This window comes from Globicephala melas, chromosome 4 (genome assembly GCF_963455315.2).
Source record: "Globicephala melas chromosome 4, mGloMel1.2, whole genome shotgun sequence".
Classification (NCBI taxonomy): domain Eukaryota; kingdom Metazoa; phylum Chordata; class Mammalia; order Artiodactyla; family Delphinidae; genus Globicephala; species Globicephala melas.
The window spans coordinates 31866636-31889980 of NC_083317.1; the positions used below are offsets into that span (position 1 = coordinate 31866636).

At 36.1% G+C, this 23345-nt stretch overlaps 1 protein-coding gene across 12 annotated transcripts in view; it reads right to left on the reverse strand.

The window, feature by feature from the left end:
- Window positions 1–23345, reverse strand: part of ROBO1 (roundabout guidance receptor 1) — a 1111527-nt gene that overhangs the window by 31186 nt on the left and 1056996 nt on the right. For 6 of the 12 annotated variants that reach the window (XM_060297918.1, XM_060297919.1, XM_060297916.1 and 3 more), the window contains 6 exons: window positions 19672–19698; window positions 18220–18262; window positions 11597–11751; window positions 8682–9017; window positions 6364–6471; window positions 3181–3322 (listed from right to left, as the gene is read on the reverse strand). In XM_060297918.1, coding sequence (XP_060153901.1) covers window positions 3181–3322; window positions 6364–6471; window positions 8682–9017; window positions 11597–11751; window positions 18220–18262; window positions 19672–19698 — 811 coding nt within the window. The remainder of the gene's footprint in view (window positions 1–3180; window positions 3323–6363; window positions 6472–8681; window positions 9018–11596; window positions 11752–18219; window positions 18263–19671; window positions 19699–23345) is intronic. The other 6 variants (XM_060297920.2, XM_060297923.1, XM_060297928.1 and 3 more) reach the window with 3 other exon arrangements.

Sequence of the window (23345 nt, forward strand, 5' to 3'; positions counted from 1 at the left end):
AATTATAAGAACACTTAGATTGACTTCAGGTTATTCAAATAAACTATTTGTATAGTTAGTGAAATATCAACTTTGGATTGCTTTTGAAATCTGAATCTTCCGGCCACGTTAAGAAGGTATTGTTTAAAAAAATAGTTCACTGTCATAAATGTGTGTGAATTGTTATATATAACATTTTTTTCTCTGAGGGATTACAATTTAATTGGCTCATTACAGGCTCTGAGAAGTCATGCAATAAAGAAATCTATTTAACATAGTTTAATTTAGTAAACCCCCAAAGTGTTTGATATATTCTATCCCTCCAACTCAACATGATCTCTAAAGGATGACTCAAGGACGGTCTTGCAAATAATCCAAAGATGATATGCTAACCTCTGTGAAAAATTACTCTTGAAAATCCCTTCAGAGGGAGGTACATTGGAGATCAAGTTATTAGTCCAATACAACCCACTTTTCCTCTAAAATTATAATAGATCACTATTTCTTCAGTTGAGCACAAAATAAAGTACATAGTACTTTGTAAAGTACATGGCTTGCATTTAGGATGCTGAATGAAAAACACAATAAATAATCAATAAACAATAAAATGTCCCTTCTACTCCTCTGCTAGAGCTGTGTGGAAGCTCTAAATGGATCTGGGGAACATTCATGACTTTCTCTTTTACCTCAGGGCATATGGTTATTAATTAGAATGGGTAACTTAATGCATTATATAAATTGTGTTCATGTTACCCCTCTCTCTTGTTCATTCTCCACCACCTGACTTGTTTACCAGAACTTAGGAAAGTTGATGCTCATATAACATGATTTCTTTGTATCTTCTTTAACTGAACTAATCCTACCATATTCCTCTTGGACACTTTTTCCTGTGTTTCCTAGGTATCTTGTATTCATCCTGACATTTCTCTCTCTCTTCTACCTCAAACTGTTCCCCAGTTCATTTCTATTCTACTTCTAAAAAAAAATCTCTAAAATCGATTCCTTTTTCTCCATCCTCACATTGTTTCCAAAATTACTTTATTATAATATGCATCACTCTCTGGTTATTCACCTGCTTTAAAGTAATAAATGGCTCTTTAATTGCCTAGAGGATAAAATACGAGGACCTAAACAAGGCATTCAAGTACCTGTATAATCTGGCTTACACTTGCCTTCCCAGCTTCCTCTCACTCTCTACCATGTGTTTCATATTAGTTCTCATGTTAGTCCACATCCCTCTGTGGTCTCAATGTCCAAAAAACCCCTCCTCTTGATTGAGAAACTTCTCATTCGTTAAGCTCAAAAACAAAAGCAGCGGGCTTCCCTGGTGGCACAGTGGTTGAGAGTCCGCCTGCTGATGCAGGGGACACGGGTTCGTGCCCAGGTCCGGGAAGATCCCACATGCCGCAGAGCGGCTGGGCCCGTGAGCCATGGCCACTGAGCCTGCGTGTCCGGAGCCTGTGCTCCACAACGGGAGAGGCCACAAGAGTAAGAGGCCCGCGTACCACAAAACAAAACAAAAACAGGAAAGCTTCATTCTCCTCAGAATCAGCCTTTCTTTTTCGGGCACAGCTGCATCCCTTGTTTTTTATTTTTTGTTAAACTATATCGACTTATTTCATTTTATTCCTATTTTTGGTGGACTAAAATAGTAATGAATGTTGTTAATATAGCCCAGGAAATGAATGTTTTAAAATACAGCCAATCCTGGTTATTTGCACGTTCCATATTTGCAGATTCATCTACTTGCTAAAAAATGTTTGTAACCCAAAGTCAATACCCATAGCACTTTTGTGGTCATTCATGGACATGTGCAGAGAGGCAAAAAATTTGAGTCACCTGACGCATACATTCCTAGATGAGGTCAAACAAGACAACACTCCACCTTCTTGTTTCAGCTCCTTTTCATGGCCTATAGTGCCATGTTGTTCACTCTCTTTTTTTTTCTTTTTTTTTGTGTTATGTTGATGAGTTCCCTGTTTAAAATGACCCCCAAGTGTAGTGCTTTAGGGATGTCTAGGGTTCCCAAGGGCAAGAAGGCTGTGATGTGCCTTAATGGAGAAAATATGTGTATTAGATAAGCCTTGTTCAGGAATGACTTACAGTGACATTGGCTGTGAATTCAATGTTAGTTAATCAACAATACATATTAAATAGGGTGTCTTTAAACAAAAACACACATAAAACAAGGTTATGTATGGATGGACTGACAAAAATGTTGTGACCAGAGGCTTGCAGGAACCTAACCCTGCGTTTCTCCTAGGAGCATGGCACAGTACTCGCTAATTCAGTGACTGGAAAATTAAAGTACAGAGACTTTGTTTCCTGGCATAGTTGGAACTGTAAAACTGTGTTCTGTTTTGTTTTTGTTTTTTTGTGGAGGATGAAAGAACAATGTCTTCATTTCTATAATAGTCATTAAAAAGACTATTTTCAGGTCGATTTGTATTTTTTGTGTTAATTCTCCACCGATCACACTAGTGAAGCTGCTGTTTTGTTTTGCTGGGCGGGACCATGTCCAGTTCTACAGAATCTGGAGTGAGGAAGAAGCACGCTCACTTCCTAATTGTGGATAATCGTGTGGATTATTTATACTTGTAAAATCCTTGAGAGAGACAATTCAATAAGCTTAAATTTCTACAGTTTTCAGTAGAATGTGATAATATCTAAGAAGAAACAGTTTTCAGGATACTGTGGCTGTGGTATAAATCCATACAATTATTTTATGAAAATTTAGAGATGTGCAACAGAAGTTCTGATATTTGAAAAATACAAAATCATATACAGAGAGTGATATATATGTGATCTCATATAAATTCATATATATTCATGATCATATGTGTAAACTATGTGTATACAATGTAAAATATTTTTAAATATAAATATGTAAACTATGTGTGTGTATAGATGTGTGTGTGTGTGTGTGTGTGTGTGTGTGTGTTTGTGTGTGTGTGTATTCAACTCATGATTCTTAGTTCCAAAAGAAGCTTCCAAGATGCAAATTCCTTTTTCTGGCAACACTGAGGAAGGTTTTTAAGCTGTGCTGAGCTATCAGTAGCTCAGAGACAAATGTTTTATTCAGAGACAGATGTTCATGGACCCTAGGAGTCAGTCTCCCTTGGTGATCGAGTTTAACAATTACTTAACATGGGTTTAAGGAATCATATTATTCCACTTACCTCTGTTCTAAATCCCTCTTACCTTTCATCTACAGAAATACTGTACTCTTCACTAGCGCTCTGAGGTGGATGCACCGGGGGAGGAGGAAGCAGGTCTGCCCAGTTCATGCCACCTTGTTTTGGTACCTTGGGTGTCCGTGCCCCTTTCTTGTGCCCTTGACTCCCTTGAAAAGAAATAAAATGCAAGTCTTTTACTTCTGGACTTTAAATCTTTTCTATTATCCACAGGTTAATTATTTTCTGTAAATATGACCTTATGATTCATATATATATAGAGATAAACACACTCTTCTTCATTAATTTTAAACAGCACTTTGTACGACAGAAGACGCAGAATATTGCCAAGTTTAACTGCAAAATAAACAGGGAAAAAGCAATAAAATCATAAATGAATTTCACAAGTCATATCATTAATAGTGATCTTCTTACAGCAATTAATTGCATTATGGATTATCATCTAAAACAAATGAGCTGAAGACATATTTTCTGAATTGCCTTTCTATTATTTAATTGCTGGAACCTAAAATACAATATGATACAGATGCGATCTATTACATTTCCACTGTTGCATTAAATCACTGAGTATATATAATTTGTACTTGTCCATTGAAGTGTTTTAGGCATAATGAATTTATTCATTTTTGTCAGAAAGGCAGGTGCAGGTGAAAGTAATTGCTGGAAGAACTAATATATCTAACAACAAAAGAAGCAGAAAAATGATTTTTAAAAAGGAACAGAAATGGGGCTTCCCTGGTGGCGCAGTGGTTGAGAGTCCGCCTGCCGAGGCAGGAGACGCGGGTTTGTGACCCGGTCCAGGAAGATCCCACGGCTGGGCCCGTGAGCCATGGCTGCTGAGCCTGCGCGTCTGGAGCCTGTGCTCCACAACAGGAGAGGCCACAACAGGGAGAGGCCCGCGTACCGCAAAAAAAAAAAAAAAAAAAAAAGGAACAGAAATGTTTTTAGCCACTGTTTCTATAAAATTATGGCTTAGAGTGAAATAATGTTGCTTGAACATTCTTAGACATTCAGAATAGCTCAATTATCCAAGTTCCCCAGTGTTCTGATATTAGATTTGGCATATTCTTTAAACATAGGTAGCTGCACATTTTGGTGTATTCATTCTAAAATAATTTTTGGTCAAAAGATATCTGGGGATAAAATGGTCTTTATCCTCCTCCTCCAATATGATACATTTTAGATTCTTATGTAAATTATAGACAATGAGTCTATAATTATTTTTCTCATATGATCCCTTAAATTCAGTGAATTGTCTTGATTTTTTTTTTTAAACCTTTCTGAAACAGCTCCAAGTTACATGGTACATGAAACCAAGTCTGAGTACATTCAGTGAGCCTTATTTGTTTTTAAGTCACTTGGAAATTTTCTAATGGCAGTGTTTGTTAAGCCAGATGTTCTTGCACTGGTATGTTACTGCACCAAGTGTGGGCTGAGGGACATGCTGTTATTCATAAATTATGACGGTCAGGCTTCTGCTTATGTGTCTCCATTCTCTCTTCCTCCACTCAGTTGTCCTGTATTGGAATGGCTATGCATGTATTGTGGAGTTGACTATCCCCAGAGCCTTCCTCTTGACTTCCTGGCATACATCTACTGTAACAACTCCGTCTGTCCTGAAAGGCCTAACATCACAAATCTCTCCTACACTTAATTTAATTGCTTCATTCTCTCCCCTAATTACCATCAGATTTCACATCTTTGTATCTTTTTACCACATATGTATCTAAGCTGAGGGATGAAGAAAGTCAATTGAATATTAACAACCTAGAATCATTTTTTTTCCATTAAGACATGTTTTTCTCTTTAAGTGGCTAAGAATTCAAAGAAAAAACACCATGAGATATCAAATATGAAAATATTTCATATACTTTTCCCAAGAGAACATCCTTGAAAATTTTCCCTTAATTTTAGGGTTTACTTACTTCGAAAAAGAAAAAAAAAGTTGTTTGATAAGATTTGATTGTTAAAAAAAAAATCAAACCATATATAGCAAAACAAGAGTAGATCTAGAAAGGTATAGGAGCTATTTCTAAGATCCTTTATTCAAATAGAAACAATTTCAATCAGTGACAAAACACAGCCTAGAAAATGCCAAATCAGCATGCCTTAGTAAAATGCAAATACCATCTCCATTACAGAAGAGAGTTAGAGACATTTGGCTAAAAGCACCTACCAGCAACTTTAATCCAGTTGCTAGGAAGTAATATTTCTATCCTCTCCTGGAGAAACAAACTAGAGTCAAGATCAATTGGTTTTGTTCTCATTGTGGTATGACTTGTTGTGGTGCCACATGTTAGTTCTAATAATGAACCGTCTTTAATTAGAAAAACAGGACTTAAGTACCAGCAAGCTCACATCTGCAACCCCTATCAGGAAAACAGCTGGCAAACAGCTGCAACAGCATGAAGACCACAGGGAAGAGGCTTCAATGTGGCTTCTGAGGCACTTAAAGACTGCAGTTGGGAAGTTGCTTTACGAGGTTTTAGAGCAAGAACTGAGTGAGGGATAGTAGAGAGATTATAAACTGAGGCAGGTTCCAACTGTACCTAAATCTCATGATATTATCGCTTAGGTTTTTGATTCTGCTCAAGTGTACTCAAATTTTATATGCTTTAATAGCCTTCCTTCAAATGGTAACATATTTAGCAGATTAACTATATGTGCAACATTTTTAAGTTATATTTTTGCTGAGATGGAAAAAAGTTTCAACTGCCTTTAAAGATTAAGTCATGCTTCTGGTTTTAATAAAGGTTTTTAACAAGGAGGAAAATAGGAGCCTCAATCTTTGTTACCAAATAGAACATAAAAAATGGTAGCACAGGGAGATCAGCTCGGTGTTTTGTGACCACCTAGAGGGGGGATAGGGAGGGTGGAAGGAAGACACAAGAGGGAGGAGATATGGGGATATATGTATATGTATAGCTGATTCACTTTGTTATACAGCAGAAAGTAACACACCATTGTGAAGTAATTATACTCCAATAAGGATGTTAAAAAAAAATGGTTTAGTGAGTGAACAGTCCCTCCAATTGCAGAGACAAGACCCATCCCTGGAAGATTCAAATCATATAAAGTGATTAGACATGTCATATACACACATCAGATCATTAGCATTCAAGTTGTAATCTTGAAATGTACCATCCTTTTAAAGGAGAGATTGGCTTTCTCCTTGGTTTCCCTTACTTACCAGATGTACTACTGCCCCGGTCTGAACTATTGTAGGATCCTCCTGTATTCTGGTCATATGATTGATTATACGGGATAGTTGGAGGAATTGTGTCATTTGCTCGATAATCTAGACATTTCAGATGGGAAAAAAAGTAAACATTTATTTTGGTGCCTCAATCATTTACCAACGATTAAGCTTTCAAACTATCATGTTGATCACCTGCTAAGATGTACGTAAGTGTTCAGAATGAAAGGTCAAGAAAAAAGATCAAGATCTTTAAACATGTCTCCTTTAAGATTTATAAAATACAAACTCATTGCATCATCTTCTACACATGAACCGGAATGAATCCTACCAGGGACTATTTCTTCTTTTAAAATACTTATAAGTTAGCTAAGGCAGAAATCAGATTTGTTTGACTTCTTATCTTTAAAAATATAGTAACAAAATAATTTTAATAACAAGAGATCAGGAAAATGTCATGTGTGTGAATCATTTAAAAAAATAAAATAATAAAATAAAACATAAAACTGAAACTTGCCAGGAAGGTTATATCTAATAAAAAATATATCCATGTTAAGAAGATGAAGTATCTCAGTCTCCCACAAATGCTTCTGCTTACTTAGGCAGAGGTGAAAATCCAAATGATAAACTCACCACTGGAACGTACTGAGTAATAATCTGTCAGGCTAGCTGCATTCCAGTGACTTTATTATACTTTGACGTACCAAGTCTGTTTATAAGCAGTATAAACAATAAATCAGAGCTCTGAAATACTTGTACAGAGGACTGTGAGACCTTTCCAAAGTCCACAATAAAGCCATATACTATACAGGAATAATATGACAATAGTTTGAATTCCCACTGTAAACTTTACAATTACAGAAACTCTCCTATTCATCTTTGTCAGTCTTTGTCATGAACTCATATATTATGCTAAGTGAAATAAGTCACACAGAGAAAGACAAATATTGTATGATATCACTTACATGTGGAATCTAAAAAATACAACAAGCTAGTGAATATAACAGAAAAGAAGCAGACTCACAGATATAGAGAAAAAAGTAGTGGTTACCAGTGGGGAGAGGGAAGGGGAAGGGGCAATATAGGGGTGGGGGACTAACAGTTGCAAACTATTATTTATAAAATAAGCTACAAGGACACATTGTACAACACAAGGAAAATAGCCAGTATTTTATAACTATAAATGGAATGTAACCTTTAAAAATTGTGAATGACTATATTGTACACCTGTAATTTATATAATAGTGTACATCAACTATACTTTGAGAAGAAAAATGGTTAAAAAAATAAATATTTATTGAATTGGGCTATTATACCAATCAAATGTTTCCTTAAACTGGGAAAAAAAAGCAAGATAACTGTATTATTAAATTAAAACATATAACGCTAACTTAAATGAAATGTTTGTCTTAAGTTATCTTTTTGCAGTCTCCAACTGTGATAAGTTGTTCCCAACTCAAACCTAAAAAAAAAAAGAAATCTGTGTTTCCAATTATCTGTAATTAAATGTATTCTTTACCTGGACACTCATACACAATTGTCCTGATCTATTCAAATCGGAGCAATTCCTTTATTTCCAGAGGTCTAACTTTACAAATCATGTTATTAAAGCAGGAGTCTGAGGGACTACAGAGAAATCAAATACCTATCTCTTCCAACTCACCCATATTGTAACAGAGAAACATTCCCTTCAGGCCATAAAATATTATTCTGCTGCAACAAGTTAATACTAAGAATTTATTTTAGGTTCTATCGTGACAGACTTCAAATCAGGTTACCCAAAGAAATTTAAGTTCTGAAATCATACATTGCAGCAGTCTTAGTAATCACATGAGGTAGGAGAAATATAACAAACTGAACCGCTTCTCCAGTTCAAGTTTAATTTAATTATTTTTCTTCAGTTTGATAAAAAAGCCATTCGTTTATATGACCATGTAGAAGCAATTATCTTCCATTCTCGAGTGGAAAGAATGGGAGAGTCTATTTATTTAAAATGTGAGGTATTGTGATGGTTGTACCTCTGCCTTATGAATAAAAGATTGTCCTGAGCCATCCCTCACCTACGATTAAATTTAAATTAATCTCAAACCATTTGAAAATACTTATATATTATTCTAAAATCAATATTCCAAGGTTATTGTTGTGCTAATTAACTTCTTGACACTGGAAATTTTGAAACCAAAGAAATAAGAAAACCTTAGCGACCAAAGAAAGATTTCACACGCTACTTGCAGACAAGCTTCGGCATGTAGTGCTGAAGGGTTAAGGATGCCAATACAGAAAAGGATGGGAATAAAGGCAAGGCTCTTCACCTTTGTTCAGTTTGTTTTGCTCCATGATGTTATACTGAATTGGTACCACTTCTTGTTTCTGCTGTCCGGACGGTTTCCAGTGCTTCTCGCTGGAGTCCCCACTGCCATTGTTCATGTTGTTGCTGAGGTTTGACTGGATGAGCTGGGTGGTGGCATAAGGGGTGGGCTGCCCTGATGGATTGACAAAACGCCCATCCTTCAGATTTGGGCTATTGAAGGTTTTCATCTCATTGATTTTGTTACTAAGGTCCACATCACCATAAACAGTTGACTCAGGGAGCATCAGATTTGTTTGTTTGTTATCCAGTTGGTTGTTATAATTTGCTATACAATCAGCTATGTGCAATGGAGAGGAAAAGGAAAAAGTCATTCTGCATGGTTATTCGTTTTCAATTTCCTTGTAAGTAGTTTTGTGAGTCACAGTAAAACTGTTCTATAAAGTATAAATGGGCTTAAATATAATGAATAAAAAGGACCAAATATTCTTATGTCCTTTCTAAAGAACATAGTCAAATGTTCTTTCTAAAGAAAAATTGAGTGAATAAGAGAGGACACGTAATTTATATGGAGGCTAAATAATTCTGAATTTCTGCTAGTGTTACACAGTTTATAAATAATGCACCCAAATTAAATAATTTTCCTTTAACAGCCCAATTAATGGGAATTGCACTAAAATAATATATACATGAATATCTTTATGTGCCAACTTAACATTTTCTAGTCTGGAGTTACTGAACTATTTGAAGTTACTAGTTAAGCTTATAGGTTAAGAATCCAGACCAAAAAACAAAAAAAAACAAACACCCTCTGCCCTCAGATGAAAGAACTTGAGATTTCAATATTTTATAAAATAACTCTACTCAAAAAATATGAGGAACAGAGGTAAAGTGACAGTAAATAGTGCTCAGGAGAATTTTATTAGTTTTCTCCCTTGGTCATGCAGGATAATCATTATCAGGAAAAGATGTTATGTAATCATTTTTCATGGTTTCATAATGACACCTCAAGAAGTATAAAATGACAATAATGATGGCAAAATGAATCATAGTAGCAAGGGCAATTTATCAAATAACACCTGAAATAATACCTAATATGTCTAATATTTCACTCTAATTTTCCCTTTCTTTAAATATTTGAGTGAAATAACTAATATATATATATGTATATATATATATACATATATATATGTATATATATATATACATATATATATATAGGAAATATTCAAAGCCTGTAGCTGAAAATATTCAAATAGCAGGAAAAACTTAAATCATCATTTAAAATTGAAACATTTTTAAAATAAAAAATTAGTCAAGTTATAATAGTAAAAATACCACTATTTTAATTCATAGTGGCTACAACATTAACAGGTCACCTTGAGGATAAGTTTTCAACTGGATATCCTAAAAAATGATAAATTAACACGGTCACTACTAAAGATGTAAAAATGAATATAGTTTTAAGAAAAATCTGCAACTTCTCTATCCTACTGAATTCAACTACCCTGCATTTCAACAACAAATGATCAGGGATCAGGGATATCTGATCAATCTGGCTTTTAGTAATTCTTATTTCTAATTTCTAGGTATTAAGTTTTATATAATAGTGGTTAAACAATATTTTTAATGGCAATATGGTTTTGGCAATCTCGTTTTTCTTTGCTAATCTTTCCATATGAGTAATATCCAATAGAACTCTCTCGGATGATGGACACGCTCTATTCTGCATTGTCTAACATGATAGCCACTAGCCACATGGGGTTAGCTAGCCACTTGAAATGTGGCTAGTGCAAATGAGGAACTGGATTTTAAATGGTACTTTATTAAATTTAAACTTAAATAGCCACCTGAAGCCAGAGGCTATCATATTAGACAACACAGCTCTACATATTAATTTAAATGGATATTGTCATTTTTTTTTATTGGGCTCAGCATAATCTTTCTTTTACTTATAATTATGTGAGCACTTCTTCTAGACAACTAGGATATGGACCTCTAGAGAACATGGACTTGGTCACATGGATATGTCATTTCCATATCCATATCCAATGGAGGCTATGATTTGTTCTTTATGGTGCATCACACTTTTTACTTAAATGCCATGTCCTATTTCCCTTTTCCTTAACTCCATTTTACTTCTATAGTCATATATTTTGATTCTTTATGATTCTTTTTATATTTCCTATATTGTGAATGAACGTTAAAAGGTTTTTTGTAAGAATTATTTGTAATTTTCTGTTTTTTCCTTTGCATATTGCATATTCTACATCCGAATTTTACTGTCATGTTTTAGCATGAGATTTTAACGAGCAATTTACCACACATATTTCTGAACCAAAAAGACACAATACAAAATTAGTATTAGTATACACACCTGCAAAAGATATATATTTCTTGTATCTTAGGATTTACTAGTATACTATAAAAATCTAATTTTGAAATTCAGTTAGCTTTCATTTAAAGTTATTTATTACCACCATATAATTATTATTGTTGCTGCTATTAAAAATTTGGTTTACTCAAACTATAGATCTATTGATCTGCTTTATTCTTAAAATCTTTAAAATAAATACTATAAATAACTACAATTAAAATTATAATTACATACATTCTCATGAAGATGAATACTTTTGTATAATTTCATTTTTCCTTATTTGCTATCTATTCTAGGATTTATATTCTCCATTCTCCCTTTGCATACTGAGAAACATTTTTGGGTGGAGGGTGAGGTGTGGAGATATAGGGATGGAGAAAATATTTGAATCAGGCTAGTTTGCTAAACCATGGTTAATAGTTCATGAAAATGCTGATTAAATTTCATTTTCAGTTTAAGGAGAAGAAAACGAAAGTTATCTCCTCGTGGCTTGTTCCTAACAATGCCAAGCTTGCCTATCAAGCTGTCTCTGTGCCTCTAACCTGGGCGACTATACGTGGTCAGGTTACTGTCGCTGTTTCCATTGCCTGCTGTGCAACAGTTGATGGAGCACTCATTGTGATTGTTCCCAGTATTAGGCCACGTGTCTGCCAGCCATGGCTGCGTGGCAGGTTCACTGATGTTGAGAAGTCCTGGCCTAAAGAAAAAAATATGTATAAAAGCAAGTTTTATATAAGTAGCAAATGATATTTCCTATTCAGAATTCCAGAAAATTCTTCATCTCACTATGCTCACAAATAATTTGGTCAACTATGCCGAAAGATATACTAATTCCTTTTATTTTACAGACAAGGCAACTATAATGTAATGTCGGAGGCATGCCTCAGTTTATAGAGCCATTATGTTGTAAACAGTGAGACAAATATTGTACCATTTGTAATGCTCTACTCCGCCTTCAGTCACAGTGGCTAAAAATCAAACATGGAATCTAAAAAATGTGGATACTTATATTTTGTAGTGTTTTAGTAGCATAAAGAATATTCTCGTTAAGACAGCTTGCATTTCTTAATTTTTGACCCATTAAAAAATAATGATCCTTCTCACAACTTCATTAAAAAATGGAACAAGCTTCTTTACTGAGATAAAGGATGCTTCACAGCAAGCACATTTGCATATTTTTCTTCAAAACCATGTTTCAGAGATAGTGAGTTTGGGGCTCTGTGACATTTTGCAGAGAGCCTCATCAGTGTTTCAGTGCACAGTTCTGTAAGCTTGTCAACATTTTCTGATGGTGACAATGTAAGATGCCTTAAATCCTATATAAACAAAGGAAAGCTACTGAATTAAATCTGGTAAAACGTTGTCCACTGTAAGAAATATTAGCGCTCATGTTTTTTTTTGCACGACAGATGTTAATCCTCTTTCACTGTGCATTGGGAATGCAAAGTACATCAGCAGTTATTAATGGCAGCCCTGGACCACCAGTGCCAGAGACACAGACTGAAGTCCAGGAATGGAAATCCTGAGGTCCTTTTCCAATACTGACTCCATTGGATAATCCAGCAAAAGAGGTGATACGATGCATGATGTACTGTCAGATCCACAATAAACAGACTGGCACTACAGAGTCTGCAAAGATTTTCTTCATGCTTTCATTTTCTTTGCTAAAGTGCAATAACCACACTTTCATTTACCTGGGAAGCAAGAACCTGACATTTCACTCACCATGGTTCCTATGCTGGCATACAGAGAATCAACCGAGGAAACTTTCTACGCAAATGATGGTTATTTGAGGAATAATTCACTTCCAATGAAAAATATGGATTTATAAGTTATATATCTGTATACGTATATGTATATATGTGTGTATACATATATCTGTAATAATAATGAATGTTTACCCTTTGTTTACAATGTGTGAGGCATTGTTCTGACCTTTCTATGTATTAACTCATTTAATCTTTCTAATAATCTACAGAGTAGTTACTATTATTATTCAGATTTTAAAGATTAGGAAACTGAGATACCTGAGAAAGGTTAAGAAACTTGTGCATGGGTACACAAAGTGAGCGAGTGGCAGAGCTGGGATTCAAATCCAAGGAGTCTGTCTGTAGAATCCACACGCTAAGCCAGAATACTATAAACACATATACTGGAGAGTGCTGAAATTTCCTAAAATCCTCAAACATTCTTAATAAAAGGAAGAGTGGGGTAATGTCTGAAGTCTAAACGTTCAGAATAATGCCGTTAAAACTGAATAAATTTACTATTAAAATTGTTGATAAAAATATGCTTTGAAGAGCAATGTTGCTGACCTGTTAAAATGTAAAACATTTAAATGCAAGCTGCATCACAGATACCTGGAGCTTTTGAAATCCATGTTGGTTATAGAAATTCTGCACCTAGTAGTCTATAGCTTTCCTTATTTTCTCGTGAGCTTAAAGTGTGTTATCACTTTTAAAATTATTAAAAATAAATCTCCATATTTGATACTGTAGAAATATTATAGGATGTTTGAAGTACGGGTCAAGCCTGTCTTACATGTTTCAAAAGGAATAGACAAAATTTTCATGCTACGATTCCCTCAGAAAAACACTTTTAAAAGTGAACGTTTTGATATCATCAGAGGCTGAAAAGAACTTTTCATATGTATGGGAGCTTTCCAACAGGAAGTAGGATTAACAATTCACATCCTAGCTTTCAGTTCAGACTTTTGTTTGGAATGCTAATTATCTAGGGAAGAAGGTTGAGTCATGATTACTGGCCCATAATGAATCTTAAAATGCCATGGGTATATTTCAGAGAACTCTGAGGAAGTCAAGGTCATATGTAGCTACTCTGATAAGGGTGTTAGGGTCTTTAGAAACTAACAATCTCTCAAGCTATTTTTATGCATTTAAGATGATCTAGTGTGTATGAGACAGATTTAGTTGCCCCAAAATAAGAAATGAAGCAGAAACAAAACACAGTGCTGGTTATAGTGATTAATATATGTCGGAAATATTATATAATGTTACCATATTTTATATATATAAAAATGCAACCATTTTATACATATATATCATATAACATGTTAGTTGTTATACTTTCATGCTAATATATGTGAGTTTTGTCTATTTTTTCCTTGTCTTCAAAAAGATATTATCAGGGAAAGGAAGAGACTAGGGCTCCCAAAAGCCATATTTAATTTCCAGTTTATATTAAGGGGATAGTTTTGCGTCACAAAGGAAAAGAGGACAGATGCACTTAAATAATTACGTGGCAATTACCTTCAATTCCTCTGCTCCTGTTACTCCAGACATTCCAATCACTCACTCCAAAAACAAACAAACCAACCAACCTATTTGAACTCCTAAACCACAAAATAAAATACTGATACTAAAGGGTCCAGGGGCTGGGGAAAATAGTGAAGGGGCCCAGCAGCAAGGGTTGCCTGTAGGCTGTCTCCTCTTTCTTTCGATCGCTTGAAAGAATTCTGAAGTCCAGGAAGAAGCAAGGGATAGAGCTGAGAGCCGTCAGTCCTTCAAAGAGAAGCGAGGCCTGAACTCTCTTTCTCACCTCCCACTGCCAGGAAATGTGCTATTGGCATTCTCGACCTGGTTAGCCTGACTTTCCTATGCCTTTCTTCAGGCTTTCTCTGCTGATTCCTGGTTTCTGCTGTGGTTTGGATTTTAACTAGGTTTTCATTGTTTGGAAGAGGAGATCGAGATGTGTGAGGTAAGGAAAACCAATGAATAGAAACAGCCACTTAAGATCCATGATCTGCCACTGGATTACACTGCAAATCCTTTGCCCTTTTTAAGTTGAGAAGAGGTCTCTTTGCTTCCCGCCATCCTCGTTTTCCCTTTTATGTGAAGAGGGAAATTCACAGTTTAGAGAACGAGGAGAGCTCTCAGGTTCTCCTTCTCTCTCAACCTTCTCCTTTATCAGAGGAAAATGTCCAGGGCCCCAAACTCTTCTCTCATCAAGGAATGAACTCAAGTCTTCTGACATTTGTTTACTCGATAACTCATCCCTTCCTTCTTTAGATACTTTTTGGTGATATCTTTCAAAGATCAATAATTCATATATTGAATTTATGGATATAATCCAATAAATTACATTTATTGCATTACAAAAATTCATGCATTTAATTATTGATTAGTAAATCACATAGCCTCTAACTCCAGGATCTCACATTCTATGGTGGGAAACAATCATTTAAGCCAGGAGTTAGAAAACTATTTCTAGAAAGGATTAGAGGGCAACCATTTTAGGCTTCGTGGGACATATATTTTCTGTTTCAACTACTTAACTCTTCCATTGTGGTGGGAAAGCAGTCACAGACAATATGTAAACAAGTGAGTCTGGCTGTATCTTAATAGATCTTTATTTACAAAAACAGGTGTCAGACCAAATTCAGACCAAGAGCCATAATTTGCTGACCCCTGATATAAACAAAAGATAATTGCATTACCTCTTATTAGGTGCTTAACTGTGGTATTTATACAGCACAAAGAGTTCTTGGAGGACACAGCAGGTGAACCTCAGCCAACTAACAAGGGGAAGGGGGACACATTACGGGCTGATGTAATAAGTGCATAGAAGAGAATGCAATATTGGTGATTGGCAGGTGGGTTGACACAGTGGATTGTAGGGGGTGGCACACAGAGATATGAGGAGGGCTACAAGGCCCTAGAGGTTGTGGGTTTCACATGTTCTGTCCAGTTTGGACTTGCTATTTTAAATATGGTGTGTTCTACTGAAACTGGGATCTTCAGAAGCTCAGAGACATGATCCATATTGCATTTCAAAATTTCATTCTGGTTCCAACGGGCAAAGGGAATTAACAGGAAATAGTTGTAATGAAGGTAGATGAAGGCAGGACTGCTGGGAGCAATTTTAACAGATTAGACAAGGGACAAAAAGAGCTTGAAGTGGAACAATACAGCGACAGTGAAGGGAGAAGAAGGCAGGATCAACGAAATGCAGTAATAGATGCAAGAAAGAGGATGACTTGACATTTTGACTTAGGTGTCATTAACCACATGAGTCGGGTGATACAGTGAGGGCTCACAGAGTCTGAGATGCCTGAGGGAACCCAATGTTTAAGAGGTGGCATCAGAGAAGTGAGTACAAGAGTCTGACTCACTGTTCATTCTCTTACCACACTGGATCATGGAACACGCACAACACACATACACAGAACACACACACACATACACACACACCACACACTCACAGATGGCTAGAAAATGAGACCTCTTCCTAACGCATTCCTGTTGCTCTTACCCTGTTCTGGTTTTTCCAAAGCACTCACCAACTGCTTCTACTATAGAGTTGACTTTTGAAAAAATGTTTATTATTAATCTTCTATCTCCTCTACTAAATGTAACATTCAGAAGGACGGGAACTTTTATTGACTTTGCTCACTGATGTATCCCAGGCAACTAGAACACTGCCTGTCACATTGTAGGTATTTAATAAATAGGTGTGATGAATAAATAAATTTAAAATTGTGTATGTAACTGTCATTTTGAGCACGAACTCTAAGATCTTTATTTAACTGTTGCCTCTATAACATTCCAGCATTTTTTGTCATTTTATTTGGTAAAAAGATCATTTCTATTTGGTATTTAAAATAAATCCATTTCACTGTTATACTATTTTTACATTCAGAAGGTTAATTCTGTATGATGATTTAGCGACCTTTCCAAATGGAACTTTGTAATTTTTCAGTCCTGCTGAAGAAACGAGCATTTGGTACTGAGAGATCCCTGCCATCATTTCCTCCTTGATAATCTGGTCTACCTAGGTTGAAAATTCCTTTACAGCAGAAACTAGACATATTTTATATGTGTGCGCATGTGTGTGTGTGAGAGAGAGAGCACATCTGTGCACGTGCTCATGCACAGAGGCTGGTGCAGAACCCACAGAAGATGCTCAATAAGCATTTTCATAAGATCTGATTAATGAGAAAGCTGAAGTCTACGGTCATGAATATACACATGGAGAGAGGTGGTTATAGCATCAGGTTCCAGATTTATCCACGAGAGAATGTTCTTATGCCAGAGACTGTTTCATGAATGTCTGGGGTATGATTTAGACAGAATTGCCCCGGATGCAAAAACAGGCCCTGGTTTAATTCCTGAATCAAATGGATTTATTCCTTATGAAGACCTCCCTAGCTTTGGGGTCTTTCAGTGGCTGACTTTGTTTCACAGGTATGAAAACAGGAAGCTAGCAGCAGTACCCAGGAAAGAAAACAGTAGTGCTAATTGTCAAATTTGTACAGCATTTGCTAAAGGTGGTCAACAATTTTTTCACCACTCTTTCTTATTTTTATCTTTTCCAGTTGCAACCACATATATAACTATACAAAGCAGGACACTCAATAAGTTAACTGAATTTGAATTAGAAAATGGTTCTGGTCAAAAGGTTTTTTTTCTTACACCTTAAGCTAGAGGTTACTGTTTTTGAAAAGAAAAAATTATCATAGAAAATCCTGAAGCTTGACTCATGTAACTTATACCTTCTTTCAGCCCCTTTCAGCCATCTGTCACATCAATTTGTGGTTTCTCTGTGAATATATTAAAGTTCACTGAATAATAATTACCAAAAAATCATAAATGTAGGATTGAGGTTCATTTTAATGAGAGGGAAGAAAAAAAAATCCTCCGTGTTAACAAGCTACCTAGATTCTCCTTTTATTTCAACATATTTTCCGGCAAATGGAGACTGAACTATGTTGAATTCATAACAAGAACAAACAAACAGACATAAACTACAACAACTTATGAGCCAATGCTGTGTTCAGCAGGTTTCCAAATGAACACTTTTTCTTTGATAGTATCTGTTAACTAGCTATATTTCTTAATCTTCATAAATGCCATCGCTTAATTACTTTAACTCCTTTAATCATCTGCTAAATCAGCAAGTCTGTCTTTCCCGGTTAAAGTGCTCCCTCTGGCGTTCACTGACTAAGATGCAACAGCTCCAATCAAGTGCATTTGTGTGTAAACAAGCTTGGCTCCACAGCACAACAGAATGGAGTATTTCCGAGATATTTAAACAAATTTCACCTTTAAGTTAAACCTTTTAAGCAAAGAAAGTGATCTCATCGATGAAGACAAGAAGAAATACCTGGAATTCCCCTGAGAATCTACAAAACAAGCAGGATAGTTACCTCCCTCCACTGCTCACAGCTTCGCCTCCTCTCTGATAAGTTACTGGAATGTTACCAAAAAAAAAGGAACAATTAATAGACATGTTTGTGTTTATATATCAAAAGCTATGACATTCATGAGCATATTTCTAGAATGGCATGTTTTCTTCCTTTCTACTTAGAAGCATTGCAAAAATTCATCACAGGAAATAGATTTCCAATTCAACTAGTATTTTTTTAAGATGGTACAGAATTAGATATAAGTTATTTTTATTCTCTTTACGTGCCAACAAGGTTGAAAACTAAGCAGAAGCCAACTTCAGTTCACTCTTATTAACTATAACTATTACACGTTTGTACATTCACATTCCCATAGATTCCAATTTTGAATTTATTATTTTCATGTAATTTCATGATTTTATGTAAGTGGAATCTTAAATTTGGGAAGAAAAAAACCTACCAGACCATTTCCCCAGAAATACGAGTACCAGTAAGACAAAGATAAACGTTAAAATAAACCTTCTTTCTCTCCACACACAAAGATGTATGCCAAGTTGTGACTAGTAATGAATGCGACCTAGTTTTTACTGTGGCTTGTGAAAACCCTTCTCAATGTATTTTCATCAGACATGTATACATATTGAAAATATATTTTAATGCTCTTGAAAGCATCCTCGGCTTAATAAATTATGGGTATAAAATTTAGCCATAACAGAAAAAGATTTGCACATAGTCAGGCAAGGGGTTAAGGATATTAGCGTTTCTGTAAATACAGACCCATTTTCTAAGGAGAAATATGGTTCTAAAAGCTGCTAAATTCTGCTACTTAGAAGAACTCCAAACTGGGAGTCTGTTAAGGAGAGATAAGTGCTCCCAGTGATTATAATAACTGGATTAAAACCGAGGAGGAAAGGCTACAGGTACATCTTTTACTAGAGGTGAATCGAAAGAAGAGGACCCACTTTGAAAGAAACTGAATGGAATGGAATCTTAGTGCTCGGACTTAAGGCAAATGACAAGTTTTATCTTTCACATGTGCTGGATATTTTGGTTACCTTTAAGAATGTTGATTGTACGGATAGAGAATTGCAAGGGAGAGAAATTTTTGTTTGAAAACCTGAAAGCTTAAGTTAAGGGAAAAAAATGCACTGCCAAGTCTGAAATAATCAATGTGATCATTAGCATGTTAAATCATGCTGAGGGTAGAAACAGTGTGTCCATCTAATGAAACACATGCAAACAAGGCTAAGATGCAATGCGGAGTCACGAATAAGTAACGGCATCGAAGGAACGACAGGCAACACCAACCATTTCTACTTCAAGTGCATGCCTGGCCTGAGTAAATGTACTGTCTTCCATTGTAAGTCCTTTCCCCCCAGCTTACTGCAGAAAATGAAATAAAAACAGGAACACAATAGTACAACACATGCCAAACTAACAAAGAAAAGGAGGGGGGTAAGCGCAAATATATACCTGTTGGTGTGAAGGTAAAAGACGGGACTGAAAAATCAAAACAAAATATAAACCAGTTATTAAGCTGAAGAGAGAAAGGGAACATATCACATTAGTATAAATCAAGCAGACAGCTGAACATAAAACAAATGTAAATAACTAGGCCAGTAGTTCTGACACTCTGATATATGAATAAAACCAAATCTGAGTTAAAAAAGAAGCTTGTCTCTGAGGTACCATTTTGAAGGGTCTGACGTTCTAGGACGGGAGGGGGTGGGGATTGTGCTGGGTTAGCCTGCAAATGACCCCTGCATTTAGTAATAGAGATTTAGCTCATGGCTTTAGTACAAACAGGAGTCCTCTACTATTAATCATTTCCAAACATTGGATAATGGGTTCTTAAACAAGTATTACCAGGGTCTTGCCTAAACCTTATCTAGAAATCTTAAAGTAAAGGCTTATTAAAGTGGGCTAACTAATAGGTGCATTTAAGTATTCATCATCGAAAGAGAGACAGAGGGAAGGAGACAGAGAGAAAGATAGAAAGACAAAAAGCGAAAGAAAGAAAGAGAGAGAGGGAGGGAGGGAGGAGGTGGGAAGAAAAAGAAAGAAAGAAGGAGAGAGAAAGAGAAAGAAAGAAAGAAAGAAAGAAAGAAAGAAAGGGGGGAAGAAAGAAAGAAAGAAAGGAAAAAGTAAGAAAGGGAAGGAGGGAGGAAGGAAGGAAGAGAAGGGGAAAGGGAAGGAGGAAAGGAGGGAAAGAAAGAAGGAAAGAAGGAAGGAAGAAAGGAAGGCAGCAAGCAAAGAAAGAACTGGAACAAAAAACCCCATAAAACTGAATTGTTTCACTGCCAAGAAATGCCTGATACTTATCATATAAACAGTGTAATGCTACATTTTTATCATGATAGAAATTTGTGAATGGACAGGAAAAATGGGGAGCTTTAAACTTTAACTTCTCTATTATAGTTTACACTTAGAAGCTTCCTAGAAGTAGGCTGAGCATTTTTTTTTAAATACCACACCAAAAGCTAAACAATAGAACAATAATGCCCCTCTGAAAACCTTCACCCTGCAGTTATAAATCTTAATCCAATCAATAATGCCTGAAATTGAACTGCAGACCTCAAAAGTAGCAGCCTTGCCTCTGCCACTTTTCCTATCTTCTCTCATTCCTGGGTGTTGGATAACACCACAGCTATTTCCATGTCATTTCATAGAGGGAGGAGGCTGACATTTTTTCCAAGCTCTTCACGTTAATTTAAAGTAAACACTGCTCTAGTAAAGAAAGCAAGGAAATCTACATTGCTTCCTTGTAGACTAAAATTTGCTTTTAAGAAATCCTTAATACACACAAACTAGAATGTTGATTACTTATCACGGATCAAAAAGCTGCCACTTCACGTTTGAACTTCTCCAAGAAATTTACTTGAAGATTAGAGCACTGGGGTTGCAAATTCAAATGCCGTAGCATCCTTTACAACTGTCACTTCTTACCAAACCATTTTATTTCTGAGCATACTAGGAGGAACAAAAACAAAACCCTCAATGCTGGGGATCCAGTTTATACACTGGGCTTCCTTTGCTGCACAGCGGTCTCTGTCTTAGGAATTCTACTGTGTCTTCTTTCAGTCAGGTCTTTTCAGAGAGTCAAAGTAATTTAGCTACAATCAAAAATTCAGAGCCATAGTAACTAGTCCTCATAAAAAATAATAAAGAGGTACATTTGAAAGTAAAGCTACTCGAGCAAGAATGCAGTGCCTGAACATTAATTTGCAATCAAAAGGACACAGGCAAAAAATGAAAGGTCCCCGTCAGTATTCCTAGCCCACTGCTAACCTCAGTTTAAGGAATTGAAGAAGAGATGAAAAGAGTTCTGTCTAAATGAATTTTTTACAGCTTGTACACCAAAGGACAACTTAATTCTCAAAGCTTCCAGTAATAAAATAAACTCCCGCTACGTATGTGGACAAGGGGTACGAGCAGAGGGCACACCTCCGGATAAATGTAGGGGGGAAATGATAAAAATGCTCACTATTACCCGAAAGTCACACTCTGGTTTGATGGTTTATAGGTCAACAGCCTATTGATTTCTTTAAAATATTTCACTTCCTTTTTTCTTAGAATTACCAGCATTGTTCTGGGCATAGACAATTTAAGATTTCAGGATGCACTTTTCAAAACTGCATACAACCAGAATTATGAAAAAGTGCTAACACGGCAAAGTGAGGAAAGCAGAATCGAATGCTCACCAATTACATTTGTAATTATGTTCTATGAGTTCTGCTTAAACACAAGCTAGTTAAAAGGACGATGATATTAGTTTAACAGGTTTTGAAGAAAGAGCACATAGGCATTTGCCGGCATGCTTAAAGTACATTAGTAAAAGAAAAGAAACATTTCAGAAGGGGAGAGGGTTTCATGTCACATATTTAGATTTCAAGACAAGAGAGAGCATTCAATTGTTACAACTACACAGCTATCAGACTTCATGGCAATAAAAAATACAGGATTCCTGGGGAATTCAGGAGACTCTACGTCTAGACGTTAATTAGTCACTTTTCTTCATTCAAATGGGATTTCAAACACACAACTCCCAACAGCCTGCCCCTGCCCGGCTTCACAACACACAGACACCCACAAACCCCTTCTCTGCCTTGGTTTTCAGTCAAAGGTTTTATACGGTAACACGTGTGCCTGACATTGATCTACTTTGTATACGTAACGAGCAACCAGTCTCTCTGCGGTAACCTCCCAGCCCTCGTTTTCCATTTCACAGGCAGGGATACTGACATTTTGCTTTATCTCTGCATAGGACACATATCTGAAAAAGACATATTTAAGGATGATAACACTAAGGTGAACGTAGGTACACGAAGAGATTGCTGTGGAGCCACGGACAGGAGGCACATTCATGGATTTCCACAGTGTGGGTGATGAATTTGTGTTGACTCTTGGCAAGACACCTTGGGACCAAGGGCACAAATATTTTAAGACTGTTGTCCCAGACTGTTTTACAAGCGTACAGGGATATTCAATAGAACTTTTCATTGAGAAGAGGTCTAGCTAGCACTAACAAATTCTGACTTTGCCATATCATTGATCAGAGAAATGACTTGGCCAAGCCACGCAGGAAATGTTCACTTAGGAAATATGTAGACAATTTTTTTTAAAGGGTGGTGATGGTGCAGGGAGGTATGTGTTTACTGGTCATCCTCTTTAAATTTGCTTTGCAGCAAAAGTGTTATCTTAGACGTTAAGTGTGGACCCTATAACTAGGGTGAGTGTATAATTTGCCATCCAAAAACGAGGACAATTTTAAGAGCCAAAGGAGCACTGTAAATAATTTAGTTGGACTAAAGACATAAATTGGGACGGTGGCCTGAAAACTGGGACTTACAATCACCCTGCCTTAGAGTCCAGATTTGATGCCCAGAGCGGATGAAGCTATTTGAGGAGGGAAAGGCAAAAGGATTATCTATCTGATAGTGTTAACAACCTCGTCACAAAACATAAAATACAAACCACCAACCTACAGACTTCGAGAATATGTGGTAAAAATGTCTGTGAAATCCTTAGCATATTTGGCTCGTCCATAAAGTTGTAAACAATTGCAGCTAAATAAACGTTCTCTTCTAAACTGTAAACACATTTTTAACAAATCATCATCACCCATTAACAGTATACATATTCAGCTC